This window comes from Dendropsophus ebraccatus, chromosome 1, assembly GCF_027789765.1.
Source record: "Dendropsophus ebraccatus isolate aDenEbr1 chromosome 1, aDenEbr1.pat, whole genome shotgun sequence".
In the NCBI taxonomy this organism is placed as follows: Eukaryota; Metazoa; Chordata; class Amphibia; order Anura; family Hylidae; genus Dendropsophus; species Dendropsophus ebraccatus.
In genome coordinates, this window is record NC_091454.1 from 233,394,697 (window position 1) to 233,420,234 (window position 25,538).

The window sequence follows — 25,538 nt, forward strand, 5'->3', positions numbered from 1 at the left end:
ATTACCCGGTGTAATGTGTGTGTGTGTGTGTTATTACCCGCTGTAATGTGTGTGTGTGTGTGTGTGTGTGTGTGTGTGTGTGTGTGTGTGTGTGTTATTACCCGGTGTAATGTGTGTGTGTGTGTGTGTGTTATTACCCGGTGTAATGTGTGTGTGTGTGTGTTATTACCCGGTGTAATGTGTGTGTGTGTGTGTGTGTGTGTTATTACCCGGTGTAATGTGTGTGTGTTATTACCCGATGTAATGTGTGTGTGTGTGTGTGTTATTACCCGATGTAACGTGTGTGTGTGTGTTATTACCCGGTGTAATGTGTGTGTGTGTTATTACCCGGTGTGTGTGTGTGTTATTACCCAGTGTAGTGTGTGTGTGTGTCTGTGTGTTATTACCCGGTGTAATGTATGTGTGTGTGTGTGTGTGTGTGTGTTATTACCCGGCGTAATGTGTGTGTGTGTTATTACCCGGTGTAATGTGTGTGTGTGTGTTATTACCCGGTGTAATGTGTGTGTGTGTGTTATTACCCGGTGTAATGTGTGTGTGTTATTACCCGGCGTAATGTGTGTGTGTGTTATTACCCGGTGTAATGTGTGTGTGTGTGTTATTACCCGGTGTAGTGTGTGTGTGTTATTACCCGGTGTAATGTGTGTGTGTTATTACCCGGTGTAGTGTGTGTGTGTGTTATTACCCGATATAATGTGTGTGTGTGTTATTACCCGGTGTAATGTGTGTGTGTTATTACCCGGTGTAATGTGTGTGTGTGTTATTACCCGGTGTAATGTGTGTGCTTGTGTGTGTGTGTGTGTTATTACCCGGTGTAATGTGTGTGCTTGTGTGTGTGTGTGTTATTACCCGGTGTAATGTGTGTGTGTGTGTGTGTTATTACCCGGTATAATGTGTGTGTGTGTGTGTGTGTGTTATTACCCGGTGTAATGTGTGTGTGTCATTACCCGGTGTAATGTGTGTGCGTGTTATTACCCGGTGTAGTGTGTGTGTGTGTTATTACCCGGTGTAGTGTGTGTGTGTTATTACCCGGTGTAATGTGTGTGTGTTATTACCCGGTGTAATGTGTGTGTGTGTTATTACCCGCTGTAATGTGTGTGTGTGTGTGTTATTACTCGGTGTAATGTGTGTGTGTGTGTTATTACTCGGTGTAATGTGTGTGTGTGTGTGTTATTACCCGGTGTAATGTGTGTGTGTGTGTGTGTGTGTGTGTGTGTGTGTGTTATTACCCGGTGTAATGTATGTGTGTGTGTGTGTTATTACCCGGTGTAATGTGTGTGTGTGTGTGTGTGTTATTACCCGGTGTAATGTGTGTGTGTTATTACCCGTGTAATGTGTGTGTGTGTGTGTTATTACCCGGTGTAATGTGTGTGTGTGTGTGTGTGTGTTATTACCCGATGTAATGTGTGTGTGTGTGTTATTACCCGGTGTAATGTGTGTGCGTGTTATTACCCGGTGTAATGTGTGTGTGTGTTATTACCCGCTGTAATGTGTGTGTGTGTGTGTTATTACTCGGTGTTATGTGTGTGTGTGTGTGTTATTACTCGGTGTAATGTGTGTGTGTGTTATTACCCGGTGTAATGTGTGTGTGTGTGTGTGTTATTACCCGGTGTAATGTATGTGTGTGTGTGTGTTATTACCCGGTGTAATGTGTGTGTGTGTGTGTTATTACCCGGTGTAATGTGTGTGTGTTATTACCCGGTGTAATGTTTGTGTGTGTGTGTGTGTGTTATTACCCGGTGTAATGTGTGTGTGTGTGTGTGTGTTATTACCCGATGTAATGTGTGTGTGTGTGTTATTACCCGGTGTAATGTGTGTGTGTGTGTGTGTGTGTTATTACCGGATGTAATGTGTGTGTGTGTGTGTGTGTGTGTGTGTTATTACCCGGTGTAATGTGTGTGTGTTAGTTATTACCCGGTGTAATGTGTGTGTTAGTTATTACCCGGTGTAATGTGTGTGTGTGTGTTATTACCCGGTGTAATGTGTGTGTGTGTTATTACCCGGTGTAATGTGTGTGTGTGTGTGTTATTACCCGGTGTAATGTGTGTGTGTTATTACCCGGTGTAATGTGTGTGTGTGTTATTACCCGGTGTAATGTGTGTGTGTGTGTGTTATTACCCGCTGTAATGTGTGTGTGTGTGTGTGTGTGTGTGTGTGTGTGTGTTATTACCCGGTGTAATGTGTGTGTGTGTGTGTGTGTGTGTGTGTGTGTTATTACCCGGTGTAATGTGTGTGTGTGTGTGTGTTATTACCCGGTGTAATGTGTGTGTGTGTGTGTGTGTGTGTTATTACCCGGTGTAATGTGTGTGTGTTATTACCCGATGTAATGTGTGTGTGTGTGTGTGTTATTACCCGATGTAACGTGTGTGTGTGTGTTATTACCCGGTGTAATGTGTGTGTGTGTTATTACCCGGTGTGTGTGTGTGTTATTACCCAGTGTAGTGTGTGTGTGTGTCTGTGTGTTATTACCCGGTGTAATGTATGTGTGTGTGTGTGTGTGTTATTACCCGGCGTAATGTGTGTGTGTGTTATTACCCGGTGTAATGTGTGTGTGTGTGTTATTACTCGGTGTAATGTGTGTGTGTTATTACCCGGCGTAATGTGTGTGTGTGTTATTACCCGGTGTAATGTGTGTGTGTGTTATTACCCGGTGTAATGTGTGTGTGTGTGTTATTACCCGGTGTAGTGTGTGTGTGTGTTATTACCCGGTGTAGTGTGTGTGTGTTATTACCCGGTGTAGTGTGTGTGTGTGTGTTATTACCCGGTGTAATGTGTGTGTGTGTGTTATTACCCGGTGTAATGTGTGTGTGTGTGTGTGTTATTACCCGGTGTAATGTGTGTGTGTGTGTGTGTTATTACCCGGTGTAATGTGTGTGTGTGTGTGTGTGTGTGTGTGTGTGTGTGTGTGTGTGTGTTATTACCCGGTGTAATGTGTGTGTGTGTTATTACCCGGTGTAATGTATGTGTGTGTGTGTGTGTGTGTGTGTGTGTGTGTGTGTGTGTGTGTTATTACCCGGTGTAATGTGTGTGTGTGTGTGTTATTACCCGGTGTAATGTGTGTGTGTGTGTGTTATTACCCGGTGTAACGTGTGTGTGTGTGTGTTATTACCCGGTGTAGTGTGTGTGTGTTATTACCCGGTGTAATGTGTGTGTGTGTGTTATTACCCGGTGTAATGTGTGTGTTATTACCCGGTGTAATGTGTGTGTGTGTTATTACCCGATGTAATGTGTGTGTGTGTGTGTGTGTGTGTGTGTCTGTTATTACCCGATGTAATGTGTGTGTGTGTGTTATTACCCGGTGTAATGTGTGTGTGTGTGTGTGTGTTATTACCCGGTGTAATGTGTGTGTGTGTGTTATTACCCGGTGTAACGTGTGTGTGTGTGTGTTATTACCCGGTGTAGTGTGTGTGTGTCTGTGTGTTATTACCCGGTGTAATGTATGTGTGTGTGTGTGTGTGTGTGTGTTATTACCCGGTGTAATGTGTGTGTGTTATTACCCGGTGTAACGTGTGTGTGTGTTATTACCCGGTGTAATGTGTGTGCTTGTGTGTGTGTTATTACCCGGTGTAATGTGTGTGTGTGTTATTACCCGGTGTAATGTGTGTGCTTGTGTGTGTGTTATTACCCGGTGTAATGTGTGTGTGTGTTATTACCCGGTGTAATGTGTGTGTGTGTGTGTTATTACCCGGTGTAATGTGTGTGTGTGTGTTATTACCCGGTGTAATGTGTGTGTGTGTGTGTGTGTGTTATTACCCGGTGTAATGTGTGTGTGTGTGTGTGTTATTACCCGGTGTAATGTGTGTGTGTGTTATTACCCGGTGTAATGTGTGTGTGTGTTATTACCCGGTGTAATGTGTGTGTGTGTGTGTTATTACCCGGTGTAATGTGTGTGTGTGTGTTATTACCCGGTGTAATGTGTGTGTGTGTTATTACCCGGTGTAATGTGTGTGTGTGTGTTATTACCCGGTGTAATGTGTGTGTGTGTGTGTTATTACCCGGTGTAGTGTGTGTGTGTGTGTGTGTGTGTGTTATTACCCGATGTAATGTATGTGTGTGTGTGTGTGTTATTACCCGGTGTAATGTATGTGTGTGTGTGTGTTATTACCCGGTGTAATGTGTGTGTGTGTTATTACCCGGTGTAATGTGTGTGTGTTATTACCCGTGTAATGTGTGTGTGTGTGTGTGTGTGTGTGTTATTACCCGGTGTAATGTATGTGTGTGTGTGTGTTATTACCCGATGTAATGTGTGTGTGTGTGTGTGTGTGTTATTACCCGGTGTAATGTGTGTGTGTGTGTGTGTGTGTGTGTGTTATTACCGGGTGTAATGTGTGTGTGTGTGTGTGTGTGTGTGTGTGTTATTACCCGGTGTAATGTGTGTGTGTTAGTTATTACCCGGTGTAATGTGTGTGTTAGTTATTACCCGGTGTAATGTGTGTGTGTGTGTTATTACCCGGTGTAATGTGTGTGTGTGTGTGTGTGTGTTATTACCCGGTGTAATGTGTGTGTGTGTGTGTGTGTTATTATCCGGTGTAATGTGTGTGTGTGTGTGTGTGTTATTACACGTTGTAATGTGTGTGTGTGTGTGTTATTACACGGTGTAATGTGTGTGTGTGTGTGTGTGTTATTACCCGGTGTAATGTGTGTGTGTGTGTGTGTGTGTGTTATTACCCGGTGTAATGTGTGTGTGTTATTACCCGTTGTAGTGTGTGTGTGTGTGTTATTACCCGGTGTAATGTGTGTGTGTGTGTGTGTGTTATTACCCGGTGTAATGTGTGTGTGTGTTATTACCCGTTGTAGTGTGTGTGTGTTATTACCCGTTGTAGTGTGTGTGTGTTATTACCCGTTGTAGTGTGTGTGTGTGTTATTACCCGTTGTAGTGTGTGTGTGTTATTACCCGTTGTAGTGTGTGTGTGTTATTACCCGTTGTAGTGTGTGTGTGTGTTATTACCCGTTGTAGTGTGTGTGTGTGTGTTATTACCCGGTGTAATGTGTGTGTGTTATTACCCGTTGTAGTGTGTGTGTGTTATTACCCGGTGTAGTGTGTGTGTGTGTTATTACCCGGTGTAATGTGTGTGTGTGTTATTACCCGGTGTAATGTGTGTGTGTTATTACCCGGTGTAGTGTGTGTGTGTTATTTCCCGGTGTAGTGTGTGTGTGTGTGTTATTACCCGATGTAATGTATGTATGTGTGTGTGTTATTACCCGGTGTAGTGTGTGTGTGTTATTACCCGGTGTAGTGTGTGTGTGTTATTACCCGGTGTAATGTGTGTGTGTTATTACCCGGTGTAATGTGTGTGTGTGTTATTACCCGGTGTAATGTGTGTGTGTGTGTGTTATTACCCGATGTAATGTATGTATGTGTGTGTGTGTGTGTTATTACCCGGTGTAGTGTGTGTGTGTTATTACCCGGTGTAATGTATGTGTGTTATTACCCGGTGTAATGTGTGTGTGTTATTACCCGGTGTAGTGTGTGTGTGTTATTACCCGGTGTAGTGTGTGTGTGTTATTACCCGGTGTAGTGTGTGTGTGTGTTATTACCCGGTGTAGTGTGTGTGTGTGTGTGTGTGTGTTATTACCCGGTGTAGTGTGTGTGTGTGTTATTACCCGGTGTAGTGTGTGTGTGTTATTACCCGGTGTAGTGTGTGTGTGTGTTATTACCCGGTGTAATGTGTGTGTGTTATTACCCGTTGTAGTGTGTGTGTGTTATTACCCGGTGTAATGTGTGTGTGTTATTACCCGGTGTAGTGTGTGTGTGTTATTACCCGGTGTAATGTGTGTGTGTGTGTGTGTGTGTTATTACCCGATGTAATGTATGTATGTGTGTGTGTGTGTTATTACCCGGTGTAGTGTGTGTGTGTGTTATTACCCGGTGTAGTGTGTGTGTGTGTTATTACCCGGTGTAATGTATGTGTGTGTGTTATTACCCGGTGTAGTGTGTGTGTGTGTTATTACCCGGTGTAATGTATGTGTGTTATTACCCGGTGTAATGTGTGTGTGTGTTATTACCCGGTGTAGTGTGTGTGTGTGTTATTACCCGGTGTAGTGTGTGTGTGTGTGTGTTATTACCCGATGTAATGTATGTATGTGTGTGTGTGTGTTATTACCCGGTGTAGTGTGTGTGTGTTATTACCCGGTGTAGTGTGTGTGTGTGTTATTACCCGGTGTAATGTGTGTGTGTTATTACCCGGTGTAGTGTGTGTGTGTGTGTTATTACCCGGTGTAGTGTGTGTGTGTGTGTGTTATTACCCGGTGTAGTGTGTGTGTGTGTTATTACCCGGTGTAAAGTGTGTGTGTGTGTTATTACCCGGTGTAGTGTGTGTGTGTGTGTTATTACCCGGTGTAATGTGTGTGTGTGTTATTACCCGGTGTAATGTGTGTGTGTGTTATTACCCGGTGTAGTGTGTGTGTGTGTGTGTGTTATTACCCGGTGTAGTGTGTGTGTGTGTGTGTGTGTGTGTGTTATTACCCGGTGTAGTGTGTGTGTGTGTGTTATTACCCGGTGTAGTGTGTGTGTGTTATTACCCGGTGTAATGTGTGTGTGTGTTATTACCCGGTGTAGTGTGTGTGTGTTATTACCCGATGTAATGTGTGTGTGTTATTACCCGGTGTAGTGTGTGTGTGTGTTATTACCCGGTGTAGTGTGTGTGTGTGTTATTACCCGGTGTAGTGTGTGTGTGTGTTATTACCCGGTGTAGTGTGTGTGTGTGTTATTACCCGGTGTAATGTGTGTGTGTGTGTTATTACCCGGTGTAATGTGTGTGTGTGTGTGTGTGTTATTACCCGGTGTAATGTGTGTGTGTTATTACCCGGTGTAGTGTGTGTGTGTGTTATTACCCGGTGTAATGTGTGTGTGTGTGTTATTACCCGGTGTAGTGTGTGTGTGTTATTACCCGGTGTAGTGTGTGTGTGTGTTATTACCCGGTGTAATGTGTGTGTGTGTGTGTGTTATTACCCGCTGTAGTGTGTGTGTGTGTTATTACCCGGTGTAGTGTGTGTGTGTTATTACCCGGTGTAATGTGTGTGTGTGTTATTACCCGGTGTAGTGTGTGTGTGTGTTATTACCCGGTGTAGTGTGTGTGTGTGTGTGTGTGTGTGTGTGTGTGTGTGTTATTACCCGGTGTAGTGTGTGTGTGTGTGTGTTATTACCCGGTGTAGTGTGTGTGTGTTATTACCCGGTGTAGTGTGTGTGTGTTATTACCCGGTGTAGTGTGTGTGTGTGTGTGTGTGTGTTGTTACCCGGTGTAGTGTGTGTGTGTGTGTGTGTGTTATTACCCGGTGTAGTGTGTGTGTGTGTGTTATTACCCGGTGTAGTGTGTGTGTTATTACATGTGACAGAAAAAAGAGGTAAGAACCATGTGTGAGACACGACCCCTGTATAGTGCAAATCACATACACAAGACGCACACCACACACTCACCTTGGTCCATCCCATTGATGTAAAAGTGGAGGGCACCAGTCGATTTTCGGGTCAGTCCAATGTGGTCCCCTTCCTGAGCACGAGAGCAGAAAACATTATACTATAAGGGATCCCCAGTCACTACACACAGGGATCTCCTCACAGATCACAGCTATAATCACCAGTCACTATACACAGGGATCTACTCACAGATCACAGCTATAATCACCAGTCACTATACACAGGGATCTCCTCACAGCTATAATCACCAGTCACTATACACAGGGATCTCCTCACAGCTATAATCACCAGTCACTATACACAGGGATCTCCTCACAGCTATAATCACCAGTCACTATACACAGGGATCTCCTCACAGCTATAATCACCAGTCACTATACACAGGGATCTACTCACAGCTATTATCATCAGTCACTATACACAGGGATCTCCTCACAGATCACAGCTATAATCACCAGTCACTATACACAGGGATCTCCTCACAGCTATAATCACCAGTCACTATACACAGGGATCTACTCACAGATCACAGCTATAATCACCAGTCACTATACACAGGGATCTCCTCACAGCTATAATCACCAGTCACTATACACAGGGATCTACTCACAGCTATTATCATCAGTCACTATACACAGGGATCTCCTCACAGATCACAGCTATAATCACCAGTCACTATACACAGGGATCTCCTCACAGATCACAGCTATAATCACCAGTCACTATACACAGGGATCTCCTCACAGATCACAGCTATAATCACCAGTCACTATACACAGGGATCTCCTCACAGATCACAGCTATAATCACCAGTCACTATACACAGGGATCTCCTCACAGATCACAGCTATAATCACCAGTCGCTATACACAGGGATCTCCTCACAGCTATAATCACCAGTCACTATACACAGGGATCTCCTCACAGCTATAATCACCAGTCACTATACACAGGGATCTCCTCACAGCTATAATCACCAGTCACTATACACAGGGATCTCCTCACAGATCACAGCTATAATCACCAGTCACTATACACAGGGATCTCCTCACAGATCACAGCTATAATCACCAGTCACTATACACAGGGATCTCCTCACAGCTATAATCACCAGTCACTATACACAGGGATCTACTCACAGCTATTATCATCAGTCACTATACACAGGGATCTCCTCACAGATCACAGCTATAATCACCAGTCACTATACACAGGGATCTCCTCACAGATCACAGCTATAATCACCAGTCACTATACACAGGGATCTCCTCACAGCTATAATCACCAGTCACTATACACAGGAATCTCCTCACAGATCACAGCTATAATCACCAGTCACTATACACAGGGATCTCCTCACAGCTATAATCACCAGTCACTATACACAGGAATCTCCTCACAGATCACAGCTATAATCACCAGTCACTATACCAGGATCTCCTCACAGCTATAATCACCAGTCACTATACACAGGAATCTCCTCACAGATCACAGCTTATAATCACCAGTCACTATACACAGGATCTCCTCACAGCTATAATCACCAGTCACTATACACAGGGATCTCCTCACAGCTATAATCACCAGTCACTATACACAGGGATCTCCTCACAGCTATAATCACCAGTCACTATACACAGGGATCTCCTCACAGATCACAGCTATAATCACCAGTCACTATACACAGGGATCTCCTCACAGCTATAATCACCAGTCACTATACACAGGGATCTCCTCACAGATCACAGCTATAATCACCAGTCACTATACACAGGGATCTCCTCACAGCTATAATCACCAGTCACTACACACAGGGATCTCCTCACAGCTATAATCACCAGTCACTATACACAGGGATCTCCTCACAGATCACAGCTATAATCACCAGTCACTATACACAGGGATCTCCTCACAGCTATAATCACCAGTCACTATACACAAGGATCTCCTCACAGCTATAATCACCAGTCACTATACACAGGGATCTCCTCACAGCTATAATCACCAGTCACTATACACAGGGATCTCCTCACAGATCACAGCTATAATCACCAGTCACTATACACAGGGATCTCCTCACAGATCACAGCTATAATCACCAGTCACTATACACAGGGATCTCCTCACAGATCACAGCTATAATCACCAGTCACTATACACAGGGATCTCCTCACAGCTATAATCACCAGTCACTATACACAGGGATCTCCTCACAGCTATAATCACCAGTCACTATACACAGGGATCTCCTCACAGCTATAATCACCAGTCACTATACACAGGGATCTCCTCACAGATCACAGCTATAATCACCAGTCACTATACACAGGAATCTCCTCACAGATCACAGCTATAATCACCAGTCACTATACACAGGGATCTCCTCACAGCTATAATCACCAGTCACTATACACAGGGATCTCCTCACAGCTATAATCACCAGTCACTATACACAGGGATCTCCTCACAGATCACAGCTATAATCACCAGTCGCTATACACAGGGATCTCCTCACAGCTATAATCACCAGTCACTATACACCGGGATCTCCTCACAGCTATAATCACCAGTCACTATACACAGGGATCTCCTCACAGATCACAGCTATAATCACCAGTCACTATACACAGGGATCTCCTCACAGCTATAATCACCAGTCACTATACACAGGGATCTCCTCACAGATCACAGCTATAATCACCAGTCACTATACACAGGGATCTCCTCACAGCTATAATCACCAGTCACTATACACAGGGATCTCCTCACAGCTATAATCACCAGTCACTATACACAGGGATCTCCTCACAGATCACAGCTATAATCACCAGTCACTATACACAGGGATCTCCTCACAGATCACAGCTATAATCACCAGTCACTATACACAGGGATCTCCTCACAGATCACAGCTATAATCACCAGTCACTATACACAGGGATCTCCTCACAGATCACAGCTATAATCACCAGTCACTATACACAGGGATCTTCTCACAGATCACAGCTATAATCACCAGTCACTATACACAGGGATCTCCTCACAGCTATAATCACCAGTCACTATACACAGGGATCTACTCACAGCTATAATCACCAGTCACTATACACAGGGATCTCCTCACAGCTATAATCACCAGTCCTATACCAGGGATTCCTCAACAGCTATATCACCAGTCACTATACACAGGGATCTCCTCACAGATCACAGCTAATAATCACCAGTCACTATACACAGGGATCTCCTCACAGCTATAATCACCAGTCACTATACACAGGGATCTCCTCACAGATCACAGCTATAATCACCAGTCACTATACACAGGGATTCTCCTCACAGCTATAGATCACCAGTCACTATACACAGGGATCTCCTCCACAAGCTATAATCACCAGTCACTATACACAGGGATCTCTCCAGCTCACAGCTATAATCACCAGTCACTATACACAGGGATCTCCTCACAGCTATAATCACCAGTCACTATACACAGGGATCTCCTCACAGCTCTAATCACCAGTCACTATACACAGGGATCTCCTCACAGCTCAACAGCTATAATCACCAGTCACTATACAACAGGGATCTCCCAATCACAGCTATAATCACCAGTCGCTATACACAGGGATCTCCTCACAGATCACAGCTATAATCACCAGTCGCTATACACAGGGATCTCCTCACAGATCACAGCTATAATCACCAGTCGCTATACACAGGGATCTCCTCACAGCTATAATCACCAGTCACTATACACAGGGATCTCCTCACAGCTATAATCACCAGTCACTATACACAGGGATCTCCTCACAGCTATAATCACCAGTCACTATACACAGGGATCTCCTCACAGCTATAATCACCAGTCACTATACACAGGGATCTCCTCACAGATCACAGCTATAATCACCAGTCACTATACACAGGGATCTCCTCACAGATCACAGCTATAATCACCAGTCACTATACACAGGGATCTCCTCACAGCTATAATCACCAGTCACTATACACAGGGATCTCCTCACAGCTATAATCACCAGTCACTATACACAGGGATCTCCTCACAGATCACAGCTATAATCACCAGTCACTATACACAGGGATCTCCTCACAGCTATAATCACCAGTCACTATACACAGAGATCTCCTCACAGATCACAGCTATAATCACCAGTCACTATACACAGGGATCTCCTCACAGATCACAGCTATAATCACCAGTCACTATACACAGGGATCTCCTCACAGCTATAATCACCAGTCACTATACACAGGGATCTCCTCACAGATCACAGCTATAATCACCAGTCACTATACACAGGGATCTCCTCACAGATCACAGCTATAATCACCAGTCACTATACACAGGGATCTCCTCACAGCTATAATCACCAGTCACTATACACAGGGATCTCCTCACAGATCACAGCTATAATCACCAGTCACTATACACAGGGATCTCCTCACAGATCACAGCTATAATCACCAGTCACTATACACAGGGATCTCCTCACAGATCACAGCTATAATCACCAGTCGCTATACACAGGGATCTCCTCACAGATCACAGCTATAATCACCAGTCGCTATACACAGGGATCTCCTCACAGATCACAGCTATAATCACCAGTCACTATACACAGGGATCTCCTCACAGATCACAGCTATAATCACCAGTCGCTATACACAGGGATCTCCTCACAGATCACAGCTATAATCACCAGTCACTATACACAGGGATCTCCTCACAGCTATAATCACCAGTCACTATACACAGGGATCTCCTCACAGCTATAATCACCAGTCACTATACACAGGGATCTCCTCACAGCTATAATCACCAGTCACTATACACAGGGATCTCCTCACAGATCACAGCTATAAATCACCAGTCACTATACACAGGGATCTCCTCACAGATCACAGCTATAATCACCAGTCACTATACACAGGGATCTCCTCACAGCTATAATCACCAGTCACTATACACAGAGATCTCCTCACAGATCACAGCTATAATCACCAGTCGCTATACACAGGGATCTCCTCACAGCTATAATCACCAGTCACTATACACAGGGATCTCCTCACAGCAATAATCACCAGTCACTATACACAGAGATCTCCTCACAGATCACAGCTATAATCACCAGTCGCTATACACAGGGATCTCCTCACAGCTATAATCACCAGTCACTATACACAGGGATCTCCTCACAGATCACAGCTATAATCACCAGTCACTATACACAGGGATCTCCTCACAGCTATAATCACCAGTCACTATACACAGGGATCTCCTCACAGATCACAGCTATAATCACCAGTCACTATACACCGGGATCTCCTCACAGCTATAATCACCAGTCACTATACACAGGGATCTCCTCACAGATCACAGCTATAATCACCAGTCACTATACACAGGGATCTCCTCACAGCTATAATCACCAGTCACTATACACAGGGATCTCCTCACAGCTATAATCACCAGTCACTATACACAGGGATCTCCTCACAGCTATAATCACCAGTCACTATACACAGGGATCTCCTCACAGATTAAAGCTATAATCACCAGTCACTATACACAGGGATCTCCTCACAGCTATAATCACCAGTCACTATACACAGGGATCTCCTCACAGCTATAATCACCAGTCACTATACACAGGGATCTCCTCACAGCTATAATCACCAGTCACTATACACAGGGATCTCCTCACAGCTATAATCACCAGTCACTATACACAGAGATCTCCTCACAGATCACAGCTATAATCACCAGTCACTATACACAGGGATCTCCTCACAGATCACAGCTATAATCACCAGTCACTATACACAGGGATCTCCTCACAGCTATAATCACCAGTCACTATACACAGGGATCTCCTCACAGATCACAGCTATAATCACCAGTCACTATACACAGGGATCTCCTCACAGCTATAATCACCAGTCACTATACACAGGGATCTCCTCACAGCTATAATCACCAGTCACTATACACAGGGATCTCCTCACAGCTATAATCACCAGTCACTATACACAGGGATCTCCTCACAGCTATAATCACCAGTCACTATACACAGGGATCTCCTCACAGCTATAATCACCAGTCACTATACACAGGGATCTCCTCACAGCTATAATCACCAGTCACTATACACAGGGATCTCCTCACAGATCACAGCTATAATCACCAGTCACTATACACAGGGATCTCCTCACAGCTATAATCACCAGTCACTATACACAGGGATCTCCTCACAGATCACAGCTATAATCACCAGTCACTATACACAGGGATCTCCTCACAGCTATAATCACCAGTCACTATACACAGGGATCTCCTCACAGCTATAATCACCAGTCACTATACACAGGGATCTCCTCACAGCAATAATCACCAGTCACTATACACAGGGATCTCCTCACAGATCACAGCTATAATCACCAGTCACTATACACAGGGATCTCCTCACAGCTATAATCACCAGTCACTATACACAGGGATCTCCTCACAGCTATAATCACCAGTCACTATACACAGGATCTCCTCACAGCTATAATCACCAGTCACTATACACAGGGATCTCCTCACAGCTATAATCACCAGTCACTATACACAGGGATCTCCTCACAGATCACAGCTATAATCACCAGTCACTATACACAGGGATCTCCTCACAGCTATAATCACCAGTCACTATACACAGGGATCTCCTCACAGCTATAATCACCAGTCACTATACACAGGGATCTCCTCACAGCTATAATCACCAGTCACTATACACAGGGATCTCCTCACAGCTATAATCACCAGTCACTATACACAGGGATCTCCTCACAGATCACAGCTATAATCACCAGTCACTATACACAGGGATCTCCTCACAGCTATAATCACCAGTCACTATACACAGGGATCTCCTCACAGCTATAATCACCAGTCACTATACACAGGGATCTCCTCACAGCTATAATCACCAGTCACTATACACAGGGATCTCCTCACAGCTATAATCACCAGTCACTATACACAGGGATCTCCTCACAGCTATAATCACCAGTCACTATACACAGGGATCTCCTCACAGATCACAGCTATAATCACCAGTCACTATACACAGGATCTCCTCACAGCTATAATCACCAGTCACTATACACAAGGATCTCCTCACAGATCACAGCTAATAATCACCAGTCACTACACAGGATCTCCTCACAGCTATAATCACCAGTCACTATACCACAAGGATCTCCTCACAAGCTATAATCACCAGTCACTATACACAGAGATCTCCCTCACAGATCACAGCTAATAATCACCATCACTATACACAGGGATCTCCTCACAGAATCACAGCTATAATCACCAGGTCACTATACACAGAGAGCTCCTCACAGATCACGCTATAATCACCAGGTCACTATACACAGGGATCCCTCACAGATCACAGCTATAATCACCAGTCACTATACACAGGATCTCCTCACCAAGCTAATATCACCAGTCACTATACACGGGATCTCCTCACAGCTATAATCACCAGTCACTATACACAGGGATCTCCTCACAGATCACAGCTATAATCACCAGTCACTATACACCAGGGATCTCCTCACAAGATCACAGCTATAATCACCAGTCACTATACACAGGATCTCCTCACAGCTATAATCACCAGTCACTATACACAGGGATCTCCTCACACATCACAGCTATAATCACCAGTCACTATACACAGGGATCTCCTCACAGCTATAATCACCAGTCACTATACACAGGGATCTCCTCACAGCTATAATCACCAGTCACTATACACAGGGATCTCCTCACAGCTATAATCACCAGTCACTATACACAGGGATCTCCTCACAGATCACAGCTATAATCACCAGTCACTATACACAGGGATCTCCTCACAGATCACAGCTATAATCACCAGTCACTATACACAGGGATATCCTCACATTTCACAGCTATAATCACCAGTCACTATACACAGGGATCTCCTCACAGATCACAGCTATAATCACCAGTCACTATACACAGAGATCTCCTCACAGATCACAGCTATAATCACCAGTCACTATACACAGGGATCTCCTCACAGCTATAATCACCAGTCACTATACACAGGGATCTCCTCACACTATAATCACCAGTCACTATACACAGGGATCTCCTCACAGCAATAATCACCAGTCACTATACACCGGGATCTCCTCACAGCTATAATCACCAGTCACTATACACAGGGATCTCCTCACAGCTATAATCACCAGTCACTATACACAGGGATCTCCTCACAGATCACAGCTATAATCACCAGTCACTATACACAGGGATCTCCTCACAGCAATAATCACCAGTCACTATACACAGGGATCTCATCACAGCTATATCACCAGTCACTATACACAGGGATCTCCTCACAGCAATAATCACCAGTCACTATACACAGGGATCTCCTCACAGCTATAATCACCAGTCACTATACACAGGGATCTCCTCACAGATCACAGCTATAATCACCAGTCACTATACACAGTCATCTCCTCACAGCTATAATCACCAGTCACTATACACAGGGATCTCCTCACAGCTATAATCACCAGTCACTATACACAGGGATCTCCTCACAGCTATAATCACCAGTCACTATACACAGGGATCTCCTCACAGCTATAATCACCAGTCACTATACACAGGGATCTCCTCACAGCAATAATCACCAGTCACTATACACCGGGATCTCCTCACAGCTATAATCACCAGTCACTATACACAGGGATCTCCTCACAGATATACACAGGGATCTCCTCACAGATCACAGCTATAATCACCAGTCACTATACACAGGGATCTCCTCACAGCTATAATCACCAGTCACTATACACAGGGATCTCCTCACAGCTATAATCACCAGTCACTATACACAGGGATCTCCTCACAGCAATAATCACCAGTCACTATACACAGGGATCTCCTCACAGCTATAATCACCAGTCACTATACACAGGGATCTCCTCACAGATCACAGCTATAATCACCAGTCACTATACACAGTCATCTCCTCACAGCTATAATCACCAGTCACTATACACAGGGATCTCCTCACAGCTATAATCACCAGTCACTATACACAGGGATCTCCTCACAGATCACAGCTATAATCACCAGTCACTATACACAGGGATCTCCTCACAGCTATAATCACCAGTCACTAAACACAGGGATCTCCTCACAGATCACAGCTATAATCACCAGTCACTATACACAGGGATCTCCTCACAGCTATAATCACCAGTCACTATACACAGGGATCTCCTCACAGCTATAATCACCAGTCACTATACACAGGGATCTATACCTGATACCTAGTACAGACCTGTAACTCATCCAGACTGAATTCGCAGTACTCCCGCCGGGTCCCTTTCCCGTTGGTGAGAATACCGCAGCCACTCATCATGATAGTGCCTGGAAAAAAAAAGGACGTTCTAAGGGTTAGAGAAGACTCAATAGGGTAAAAGCAAGTGGGCAAGAAAGCAAGAAGGTAAAGGAGGGTACAGAATGTACTGGAGGAAGAGGAGGAGGAGGAGGAGGGTACAGAATGTACTGGAGGAAGAGGAGGAGGAGGAGGAGGGTACAGAATGTACTGGAGGAGGAGGAGGAGGAGGAGGGTACAGAATGTACTGGAGGAGGAGGAGGAGGGTACAGAATGTACTGGAGGAGGAGGAGGAGGAGGAGGGTACAGAATGTACTGGAGGAGGAGGAGGAGGGTACAGAATGTACTGGAGGAGGAGGAGGAGGGTACAGAATGTACTGGAGGAGGAGGAGGAGGGTACAGAATGTACTGGAGGAGGAGGAGGAGGGTACAGAATGTACTGGAGGAGGAGGAGGAGGGTACAGAATTACTGGAGGAGGGAGAGGAGGAGGAGGAGGAGGAGGCAGGAGGAGAGGGTACAGAATTGTACTGGAGGAGGAGGAGAGGAGGAGGAGGAGGGAGGAGGAGGAGAGGGTACAGGAATGTACTGGAGGAGGAGGAGGAGGAGGAGGGTACAGAATGTACTGGAGGAGGAGGAGGAGGAGGAGGGTACAGAATGTACTGGAGGAGGAGGAGGAGGAGGGTACAGAATGTACTGGAGGAGGGAGGATGAGGGGAGGAGGGTACAGAATGTACTGGAGGAGGAGGAGGAGGAGGAGGGTACAGAATGTACTGGAGGAGGAGGAGGAGGAGGAGGGTACAGAATGTACTGGAGGAGGAGGAGGAGGGTACAGAATGTACTGGAGGAGGAGGAGGAGGAGGGTACAGAATGTACTGGAGGAGGAGGAGGAGGAGGAGGGTACAGAATGTACTGGAGGAGGAGGAGGAGGGTACAGAATGTAGGGCTCAAAGGAGTGGGGGGCAGGTATTTGAGGAGGGCAGATACAGCACTGATGAGGGTGAGGTGAGTATGGAAGACACCGGAGGAGGGCGGTCACATGAGGCCGGAGGAGGGCGGTCACATGAGGCCGGAGGAGGGCGGTCACATGAGGCCGGAGGAGGGCGGTCACATGAGGCCGGAGGAGGGCGGTCACATGAGGCCGGAGGAGGGCGGTCACATGAGGCCGGAGGAGGGCGGTCACATGAGGCCGGAGGAGGGCGGTCACATGAGGCCGGAGGAGGGCGGTCACATGAGGCAGGAGGAGGGCGGTCACATGAGGCGGAGGAGGCGGTCACATAGGGCAGGAGGAGGGCGGTCACATGAGGCAGGAGGAGGGCGGTCACATGAGGCCGGAGGAGGGCGGTCACATGAGGCAGGAGGAGGGCGGTCACATGAGGCAGGAGGAGGGCGGTCACATGAGGCAGGAGGAGGGCGGTCACATGAGGCAGTACTCACCAGAGCGCAGGTTAGTCATGGTGGCCGGGTATTCCAGGCTGTTGGGGTTGTGGGTGGTGACCCCGATCTCTATGGATCCCGACCATTTATCCACCAGTTTATCGATACGGATCTGCAGACGGGTGAAGCAGCAGATCAGGGGGTGCAATGAGAAGCCCGCCTCCCCCACACAGACACAAAATGGCGCTGTCTCCGCCCCTCACCTCAAACATCTCGCTGTCCTTCAGGGGCCGGTTGGTCATCACCACTCCGTTGTTGAACTCATCCAGCGGTCTCCGCCTCTCGGCCGTCTTGTTGCCGTTGCTGAGCTTTATCAGCGTGCCGCATTTCTCGTGGAACAACAGAGCGTCATTAGAGGTGGGCGGAGACTGCTCGACTGCAGGGGGCGGAGACCCTAGACTCACACTCAGCAGATTACCGTGATACGCAGACAAGATGGCGTTACTCACCACGGCTGACAGCTCTGTGCTCGGAAACCCTGAGGACCAGGAAGAAGGGCTCATCACACATACAGGAAGAGGAGGAGCCAGGAAGATGCTCCCTATCATCACATACAGGAAGAGGAGGAGCCAGGAAGATGTTCCCTATCATCACATACAGGAAGAGGAGGAGCCAGGAAGATGCTCCCTATCATCACATACAGGAAGAGGAGGAGCCAGGAAGATGCTCCCTATCACATACAGGAAGAGGAGGAGCCAGGAAGATGTTCTCTATCATCACATACAGGAAGAGGAGGGGCCAGGAAGATGCTCCCTATCATCACATACAGGAAGAGGAGGAGCCAGGAAGATGTTCTCTATCATCACATACAGGAAGAGGAGGAGCCAGGAAGATGCTCCCTATCATCACATACAGGAAGAGGAGGAGCCAGGAAGATGTTCTCTATCATCACATACAGGAAGAGGAGGAGCCAGGAAGATGCTCCCTATCATCACATACAGGAAGAGGAGGAGCCAGGAAGATGTTCCCTATCATCACATACAGGAAGAGGAGGAGCCAGGAAGATGCTCCCTATCATCACATACAGGAAGAGGAGGAGCCAGGAAGATGCTCCCTATCATCACATACAGGAAGAGGAGGAGCCAGGAAGATGCTCCCTATCATCACATACAGGAAGAGGAGGAGCCAGGAAGATGCTCCCTATCATCACATACAGGAAGAGGAGGAGCCAGGAAGATGCTCCCTATCATCACATACAGGAAGAGGAGGAGGCAGGAAGATGTTCTCTATCATCACTGCCATCACACATACAGGAAGAGGAGGAGCCAGGAAGATGTTCTCCATCATCACATACAGGAAGAGGAGGAGCCAGGAAGATGTTCTCCATCATCACATACAGGAAGAGGAGGAGGCAGGAAGATGCTCCCTATCATCACATACAGGAAGAGGAGGAGCCAGGAAGATGTTCTCCATCATCACATACAGGAAGAGGAGGAGCCAGGAAGATGTTCTCCATCATCACATACAGGAAGAGGAGGAGCAAGGAAGATGCTCCCTATCATCACATACAGGAAGAGGAGGAGCCAGGAACATGCTCTCTATCATCACACATACAGGAAGAGGAGGAGCCAGGAAGATGCTCTCTATCATCACATACAGGAGGAGGCAGGAAGATGTTCTCTATCATCACTGCCATCACACATACAGGAAGAGGAGGAGCCAGGAAGATGTTCTCCATCATCACATACAGGAAGAGGAGGAGCCAGGAAGATGTTCTCCATCATCACTGCCATCACACATACAGGAGGAGCCAGGAAGATGTTCTCTATCATCACTGCCATCACACATACAGGAAGAGGAGCCAGGAAGATGTTCTCCATCATCACTGCCATCACACATACAGGAGGAGGAGCCAGGAAGATGTTCTCCATCATCACTGCCATCACACATACAGGAGGAGGAGCCAGGAAGATGTTCTCCATCATCACTGCCATCACACATACAGGAAGAGGAGGAGCCAGGAAGATGTTCTCTATCATCACTGCCATCACACATACAGGAGGAGGAGCCAGGAAGATGTTCTCCATCATCACTGCCATCACACATACAGGAAGAGGAGGAGCCAGGAAGATGTTCTCCATCATCACTGCCATCACACATACAGGAAGAGGAGGAGCCAGGAAGATGTTCTCCATCATCACTGCCATCACACATACAGGAGGAGCCAGGAGGATGTTCTCCATCATCACTGCCATCACACATACAGGTCTAAAGTAAAGTGGTATCCCAGCCGGATATGTATCCAAGAGAATGGTTGTCCCCACTTACTATGTAAGACAAAGCCCAATTGGCTAGGAGCCAACACTGAAAATCTGCAGTGTGACAAAGATATTTATTTGGTGAAAAAATAGTGTTATAACGGATATAAAGGTGCTGGAGTGCCGTATAAATACGTACAATACTGTTTATGATTCCTTATATTTTCAGAAATAAAGGAGAGGTAGACTCACGTTTCAGTTGCTGAATTTTATCCGTTTTATTTCAGAAATTTTCGCATGGTGAATCCATACCGGTAGCTAGTGGGCTCTCTCGGGTGTGCATAGAACGGAGTGGGCGTTCCTTACTGCCGTGACGTTTCGGGGCGGACCCCTTACTCATGCGCATGAGTAAGGGGTCCGCCCCGAAACGTCACGGCAGTAAGGAACGCCCACTCCGTTCTATGCACACCCGAGAGAGCCCACTAGCTACCGGTATGGATTCACCATGCGAAAATTTCTGAAATAAAACGGATAAAATTCAGCAACTGAAACGTGAGTCTACCTCTCCTTTATTTCTGAAAATATAAGGAATCATAAACAGTATTGTACGTATTTATACGGCACTCCAGCACCTTTATATCCGATATTATTGCATGTGTACGGGCTAGTGGCAGCCTGGGAGTCTGAGAGTGCACATCACCTGTGCGGATCATTGACACACACAGTGTATAAGAGACTTTGTTCACACTAGACATTTTTTGTACTTTTGATACGAAAAAATAGTGTTTCCTATATAGAGTGAAGAGTGATCTAGAAATATAGAGCTAGGTGGCGATCATATGTGTGATAGACAGTGAGGACATACTGTTACACCCTGCCTCACTGAGCGTCCCCAATACCAAGCAGGAGACTCCCCTATCACAGTCAGGTGAAGTAGGTTGTGCCGTCACTGAGATGTGGGGAATGTCATACAAAATATGGATGTCCCTGATGAGTTAGAGTCTGCGGAGTGGAGCAGTATACACTCTTGTGTTGACTGGTAACAAGTCTGAGTGATTCCACAAGTCATCCGACGCGTTTCCCCCTTCTTCCTGGTAGGGATATCTGGCTTCATCAGGGATATCCCCGATTCCCCACATCTCAGTGACGGCACAACCTACTTCACCTGACTGTGATAGGGGAGTCTCCTGCTTGGTATTGGGGACGCTCAGTGAGGCAGGGTGTAACAGTATATCCTCACTGTCTATCACACATATGATCGCCGCCTAGCTCTATATTTCTAGATCACTCTTCACTCTATATAGGAAACACTATTTTTTCACCAAATAAATATCTAATAAAAATAGTAAATATCACTTACTCTGCTCCTAGCCAATTGGGCATCACACATACAGGAAGAGGAGGAGCCAGGAAAATGTTCTCTATCATCACACAAACAGGAAAAGGAGGAGCCAGGAAAATGTTCTCTATCATCATCTTACTGGCTCCTTCTCTTCCTGTATGTGTGATGATAGAGAACATTTTCCTGGCTCCTCCTCTTCCTGTATGTGTGATGATAGAGAGCATCTTCCTGGCTCCTCTTCCTGTATGTGTGATGATAGAGAGCATCTTCCTGGCTCCTCCTCCTGTATGTGTGATGATAGAGAACATTTTCCTGGCTCCTCCTCTTCCTGTATGTGATGATGGAGAACATCTTCCTGGTTTCTCCTCCTGTATGTGTGATGATAGAGAACATTTTCCTGGCTCCTCCTCTTCCTGTATGTGATGATGGAGAACATCTTCCTGGTTTCTCCTCCTGTATGTGTGATGATAGAGAGCATCTTCCTGGCTCCTCCTCCTGTATGTGTGATAGCAGTGATGATAGAGAGCATCTTCCTGCCTCCTCCTCTTCCTGTATGTGTGATGATAGAGAGCATCTTCCTGGCTCCTCCTCTTCCTGTATGTGATGATAGAGAACATCTTACTGGCTCCTTCTCTTCCTGTATGTGTGTTCTCTATCATCACATACAGGAAGAGGAGGAGCCAGGAAGATGCTCTCTATCATCACACATACAGGAAGAGGAGGAGCCAGGAAAATGTTCTCTATCATCACACATACAGGAAAAAGAGGAGCCAGGAAGATGTTCTCCATCATCACACATACAGGAAGAGGAGGAGCCAGGAAAATGTTCTCTATCATCACACATACAGGAAGAGGAGGAGCCAGGAAGATGCTCTCTATCATCACACATACAGGAAGAGGAGGAGCCAGGAAGATGCTCTCTATCATCACACATACAGGAAGAGGAGGAGCCAGGAAAATGTTCTCTATCATCACACATACAGGAAGAGAAGGAGCCAGGAAGATGTTCTCTATCATCACACATACAGGAAGAGGAGGAGGCAGGAAGATGCTCTATCATCACTGCCATCACACATAGAGGAAGAGGAGGAGCCAGGAAGATGCTCTCTATCATCACACATACAGGAAAAAGGAGGAGCCAGGAAAATGTTCTCTATCATCACACATACAGGAAGAGGAGGAGCCAGGAAGATGCTCTCTATCATCACACATACAGGAAGAGGAGGAGGCAGGAAGATGCTCTCTATCATCACTGCCATCACACATACAGGAGGAGGAGCCAGGAAGATGCTCTCTATCATCACACATACAGGAGGAGAAACCAGGAAGATGTTCTCCATCATCACATACAGGAAGAGGAGGAGCCAGGAAAATGTTCTCTATCATCACACATACAGGAGGAGGAGCCAGGAAGATGCTCTCTATCATCACACATACAGGAAGAGGAGCCAGGAAGATGCTCTCTATCATCACACATACAGGAAGAGGAGGAGCCGGGTAGATGCTCTCTATCATCACTGCCATCACACATACAGGAGGAGGAGCCAGGAAGATGCTCTCTATCATCACACATACAGGAAGAGGAGGAGCCAGGAAAATTCTCTCTATCATCACACATACAGGAGAAGGAGCCAGGAAAATGCTCTCTATCATCACACATACAGGAAGAGGAGCCAGGAAGATGCTCTCTATCATCACACATACAGGAAGAGGAGGAGCCGGGTAGATGCTCTCTATCATCACTGCCATCACACATACAGGAGGAGGAGCCAGGAAGATGCTCTCTATCATCACATACAGGAAGAGGAGGAGCCAGGAAGATGCTCTCTATCGTCACACATACAGGAAGAGGAGGAGCCAGGAAAATGCTCTCTATCATCACTGCCATCACACATACAGGAAGAGAAGGAGCCAGGAAGATTCTCTCTATCATCACACATACAGGAGAAGGAGCCAGGAAAATGCTCTCTATCATCACACATACAGGAAGAGGAGGAGCCAGGAAGATGCTCTCTATCATCACACATACAGGAGAAGGAGCCAGGAAAATGCTCTCTATCATCACACATACAGGAAGAAGAGGAGCCAGGAAGATGCTCTCTATCATCACTGCCATCACACATACAGGAGGAGCCAGGAAGATGCTCTCTATCATCACACATACAGGAGAAGGAGCCAGGAAAATGTTCTCTATCATCACACATACAGGAAGAGGAGGAGCCAAGAAGATGCTCTCTATCATTACTGCCATCACACATACAGGAGGAGGAGCCAGGAAAATGCTCTCTATCATCACACATACAGGAAGAGGAGGAGCCAGGAAGATGTTCTCTATCACTGCCATCATACGTACAGGAGGAGGAGCCAGGAAGATGCTCTCTATCGTCACACATACAGGAAGAGGAGGAGCCAGGAAGATATTCTCTATCATCACTGCCATCACACATACAGGAAGAGGAGGAGCCAGGAAGATGCTCCCTATCATCACATACAGGAAGAGGAGGAGCCAGGAACATGCTCTCTATCATCCCATACAGGAAGAGGAGGAGCCAGGAAGATGTTCTCCATCATCACTGCCATCACACATACAGGAAGAGGAGGAGCCAGGAAGATGCTCTCTATCATCACTGCCATCACACATACAGGAGGAGGAGCCAGGAAGATGCTCTCTATCGTCACACATACAGGAAGAGGAGGAGCCAGGAAGATGCTCTCTATCATCACACATACAGGAAGAGGAGGAGCCAGGAAGATATTCTCTATCATCACTGCCATCACACATACAGGAAGAGGAGGAGCCAGGAAGATGCTCCCTATCATCACATACAGGAAGAGGAGGAGCCAGGAACATGCTCTCTATCATCCCATACAGGAAGAGGAGGAGCCAGGAAGATGTTCTCCATCATCACTGCCATCACACATACAGGAAGAGGAGGAGCCAGGAAGATGCTCTCTATCATCACTGCCATCACACATACAGGAGGAGGAGCCAGGAAGATGCTCTCTATCGTCACACATACAGGAAGAGGAGGAGCCAGGAAGATGCTCTCTATCATCACACATACAGGAAGAGAAGGAGCCAGGAAGATGCTCTCTATCATCACACATACAGGAGGGAGAGCCAGGAAGATGTTCTCTATCATCACTGCCATCACACATACAGGAGGAGGAGCCAGAAAGATGTTCTCCATCATCACACATACAGGAGGAGGAGCCAGGAAGATGTTCTCCATCATCACACATACAGGAGGAGGAGCAAGGAAGATGTTCTCCTTCATCACACATACAGGAGGAGGAGCCAGGAAGATGTTCTCTATCATCACTGCCATCACACATACAGGAGGAGGAGCCGCCAGGAAGATGCTCCCTATCATCACATACAGGTAGAGGAGGCAGGAAGATACATTACTGCCATCTTTCATCATCTAAAGCCATCACAATTCTCATCATCCATCATCACAGCAGCTTCTTCTCTCTGCTATAACATGACATAGTGGAGGGGAAGAAGCAATGACATGTGACCATGCCCCCCCCCACATGAAGAAGCAATGACCTATGACCATGTCCCCCCCCCTCCACATGGAGAAGCAATGACCTATGACCATAGCCCCCCCCCCCCCACATGGAGAAGCAATGACCTCTGACCATAGCCCCCCCCCCCACATGGAGAAGCAATGATCTATGAGCATGC

At 46.3% G+C, this 25,538-nt stretch overlaps 1 protein-coding gene across 1 annotated transcript in view; it reads right to left on the reverse strand.

Annotated features, from left to right (window-relative positions):
* NEURL4 (neuralized E3 ubiquitin protein ligase 4) overlaps positions 1–25,538 on the reverse strand; it is a 92,584-nt gene that overhangs the window by 43,820 nt on the left and 23,226 nt on the right. Inside the window, exons 4-7 of the mRNA XM_069963500.1 lie at positions 18,511–18,785; positions 18,308–18,419; positions 16,816–16,904; positions 7,415–7,487 (exon numbers count right to left, since the gene is read on the reverse strand). Of these exons, the coding sequence (XP_069819601.1) occupies positions 7,415–7,487; positions 16,816–16,904; positions 18,308–18,419; positions 18,511–18,785 (549 nt within the window). The remainder of the gene's footprint in view (positions 1–7,414; positions 7,488–16,815; positions 16,905–18,307; positions 18,420–18,510; positions 18,786–25,538) is intronic.